Raw genomic sequence first — 3,823 nt, 5'->3', positions numbered from 1 at the left:
CCGGGGGGAATGGCCACTCCGCAATCCCTTCTCCTCCATTCTCCTCTCGGGATCTTGGGCACGGTAAGCCACCAGGTCCGGGACTCAAACCACGGTCGACTATGTGGTAGTCCATCGACATAGCCATTACTCTAACTGCTGGTCCCAAGAGTTTATTTTGATATGAATAAAAAGGAAGGAAAGAAAAGAAAGAAAGAAAAAAGAGGTTTTTTTTGTTTTTGGTTTTTTTTTTGAGAGGTTTTTGCTATAGGGCACGTGCACTTGCCAGAAAGACAGAGAGAGACAGAGATAGAAAGCAAGAAATCACCCCCCAGGGGGGATGGCCACACCGCAATCCCTTCTCCTCCATTCTCCTCTTGGGATCTTGGGCATGCACGCACACACACCCGGTGTGAGTTTAAGCCACCACGTCCGGTATTCAAACCACAGTCGACTACATGGGAGTTCAGCAACATGGTGGCCAAGGTGGCTAGATCCTACGTGGCCAACTGCATGCTTCAATTCCCAGACCTAGCAGCTTGAAAAAACTTAGGCGCGTGTGTGTGTGTACACGTGTGTGCGCCCAAAATCTAAAAAGGAGAATGGAGGAGAAGGTATTGTGGGATGGCCATGCCCCCAGGGGAGTGATTTCTCATTTTCTCTCTCTCTCTCTGATAAGGGCATGCACCTTATACCAAACATACATACATACATAAAATGTTTTAAATCCATACGTAGATTTTCATAGTAAGCATGTCCTTGAACTTTTTGAAGATTTTGGCACTCAGTGTTGCCTCCATGTGGATAAAACACGTATAAACCATCTCAAGAGGATAGATCATTGGGACCAGCAGTGAGCATAATGGCTATGTCACTGGACTCCCAAGTAGTCGACCGTGGTTCACGTCCCGGACCCGGTGGCTTAAGCTCACGCTGGGCACGTGTGTGTGCGTGCCCAAGATCCCGAGAGAAGAATGGAGGAGAAGGAATTGTGGCATGGTCATCCCCCCTGGGGGGTGATTTCTTGCTTTCTATCTCTCTGTCTCTCTCTCTCTCTCTCAGTCTGGTGAGCGCATGCGCCCTATAGCAAAAAAAAAAAAAAACTCTTAAAAAAAAAAAAAGAGGATAGATCATTGTAAAACAGAGAGGATGTGACACATTGGTATTTGCTTCCTTTGCATTTACACAGTGTATTTGTGAATAAGGGACGGTACTTCAGAGTCTGCCCAGGGAGATAACAGAGAAGGACCAGAGCTACTACAGGGGAGCAGAGGTGGAAGGACTGCTGCTGCCCGGCAAGAAGTAGTGGGCAGAGCTAGTGCTTCAGGTGGGCAGGGAGTTATGAGGTAGATAATGAAGGACGTGCCGGATTAACCAGGCAAGGAAAGGAGGAGAGATCATTCAGGGCTGAGGGACCGTGGAGACATGACAAAGGGCGAGGGCACACTCTGTGAGGAGCTCTCTGTGTGGCTGGACCATGGTGAGAAAAGCTGCAGTGGGCACCAGCCACTCAAGAGGGGTCAGGGCCACCCCGTGAGAACCTTCCATTCTTGTGGGAGGGCTGAGGCTCATCCCTGTCAGCAGGAGAAGCCATCAGAGGCTAGGATGTGATCAGAGATGTTTTACGTAGCTCACTCGGAGAAATGAGATTGGGGGCCTGGCGCAATGTCCCCTACCCTCCTACCATGAGTCCTGCCTGGTATCTACAGCTGTAAGCATGTCCATTGTCCAGAACGGCCCAGAATACCAGTGGCTCCTAAGGCCAGACTTCAGAATGGTGCCAGCCTCACAGCCTCAGGATCTCCAGAGAGTTACTAGAAATACGGAGTGTCAGCCTCCCCTTCCTAGAGAATTTTTTAAGAATTATTTAATTAATTTATTTAATTTATTTTTATTCATTTATTTTAATTTGACCAGAAGGGGTCAGAGAGAGAGAGAGAGAGAGAGAAAGTGAGAAAGCAAGCCACCACGTCTGGGACTCAAAATGTGGTTGGGCCCTGTGGGAGTCCTGTGCCCTTAACCACCACGCCACCTACCAGCCCCTCCTTCCTAGAGATTTGATTCAGTACATCAGAAGGATCAGGGATCTGTTTTTTGTTTTGTTTTGTTTTGCTATAGGGTGTTTGTGTTTACCAGGGAGAGAGAGAGAGACAGACAGACAGACAATGAAAGCACCCCTGGGGAATGATCATGCTGTTCCTTCCCCTCCATTCTCCTCTTGGGGTTTTGGGCATGCAAACAAATGCACTTGGTTTTTCAAGCTACTGGGTCCAGGAGTTGAACCATGCAGTCAGCCATGTGGGATCCAGCCGGCCTAACCATCACACCATCTGGTTGGCCCTATTTTATTTTCCAATATGATTTCTTCTGTGATTTTGATGTCCAAACAGGACAGAGCTGAGATTTGAGGAAGGACTTAGCAAGCCTGGTTCATGTCACCCATACCAAAGTGAAACCCAGTGAAATGGCCACCATGTCTCTGAGAACTGATCTTACATGTACGGATAGAATAAATCCTGTCTTCTTTAAGGGGCTCTGACGGTTGTGGAACAGCTGGCCTGAGGGTATGTGGAGAGTTTGGAATGTGGAGTCCTAAGGGTCCTGAGTCAGTCAATATAGTGTGATCTTGAGACACTCATGTGGGCCTCTGGTAGGATGGGATGCGTGGGAGGACACGCAGGCATCTGCTAGTCCTGGAATGCTGTTGTGTAACCCTTGGTGTCCCCCATGTTGCAGGCTACGAGTCCAGGGCCTGCAGCGACTCAGAGGAGTCCTCTGAAGTGGACTGTGTCCTTGAGCCTCTCTCTGACAGATGCCTGTCAAAGCTGAGCCCTTGCAGAAAAGAGGGGCAGCCACCGGGGAGCAGCCTCGCACCTGCCAGGAAAGGCCCCGGCACCTGTGGAGCCAGCAGCATGACAGACAGTGCCGAGTCTGAGGCCTCCGACTCAGCCAACACCGAGAGCCGCGGCTGCAGGACCAGTGGCTCCAGCGAGTCCATGGATGCCCTGGAGGAGGACGACTTGGACACCTGTTCTTCCAGCAGGTCCAGCTTTTTCCACTTTGGCTCACCAGGCTTTCCAGAGAGTCTTGATTGCAACAGCCAAGAGGAGAGGAGCAAGGTTGAAACCAGCGGCTTCCTCTGTCTCCTGGACCTGGCCCAGAGAGCCAACTCTCAATGCCAGAGGACAGAGTTTTCTGACAGTCCTGTTCCAGAGACCTTGAGCTGGGGGCCAGAACTGAACATGCTCAGGCTGGACCCAAGGCTGTATGAGGGCAGCCGGGCTGACTACTACAGCCTGTGCTCCAGTGTCTCCCCGGCCAGCCACCTGAGCGACAGCTCTGAGAGCACGGCTTCCCGGCAGGGGGGAGCCCCACCAGCTTGGAGCCAGCAGGGCTGGACTGAGGCCCAGCCCAGCTCCACACTGGAAGGTCTGGCCCTGCCCCTGCCACTGGCCTTTGAGGACGGCAGCTCAGATGAGGAATACTATGATGCAGCTGATAAGCTCACGCCCCCAGACACCCTGTCAGGTGAGTCCTCCAGCAGGCCTTGGGTTCTGGCCAGGCTTTCTTGTCACTCTCTACTCCCTGCCCTTCCGTGTGCCCACTGCTCTTGGGAGAAAGCTCCTTAGAGGACCCTGTGAGGCCATCGAGGCCCTCTGGGACTTGGCCTCTGCCTGGCTCTCCCCTCTTCCTGGGCCCCCTCTCTGCAGTCCTCCCTCATAGACCTTTGCTGCCTTTTCTTTGTCTTGTCTTTTTTTTTTTTTTTTTTTTTTTTCAGATTTTTACTGTAGGGTGCCTGCAACTTGCTGGAGAGAGACAGAGAGAGGGAAAGCAAGAAATCACC

At 51.5% G+C, this 3,823-nt stretch overlaps 1 protein-coding gene across 1 annotated transcript in view; it reads left to right on the top strand.

Annotated features, from left to right (window-relative positions):
* The window catches only part of FRMPD1 (FERM and PDZ domain containing 1), a 195,123-nt gene that overhangs the window by 186,494 nt on the left and 4,806 nt on the right, over positions 1-3,823 (top strand). Inside the window, 1 exon segment of the mRNA XM_014586015.2 lies at positions 2,716-3,507. Within this exon segment, the coding sequence (XP_014441501.1) occupies positions 2,716-3,507 (792 nt within the window).

Source organism: Tupaia chinensis, unplaced genomic scaffold (genome assembly GCF_000334495.1).
Source record: "Tupaia chinensis unplaced genomic scaffold, TupChi_1.0 Scaffold000104_1, whole genome shotgun sequence".
Taxonomy (NCBI): Eukaryota; Metazoa; Chordata; class Mammalia; order Scandentia; family Tupaiidae; genus Tupaia; species Tupaia belangeri.
The sequence above is the reverse complement of the archived record's forward strand: the minus strand, read 5'-3'. Positions and strand labels throughout refer to the sequence as shown.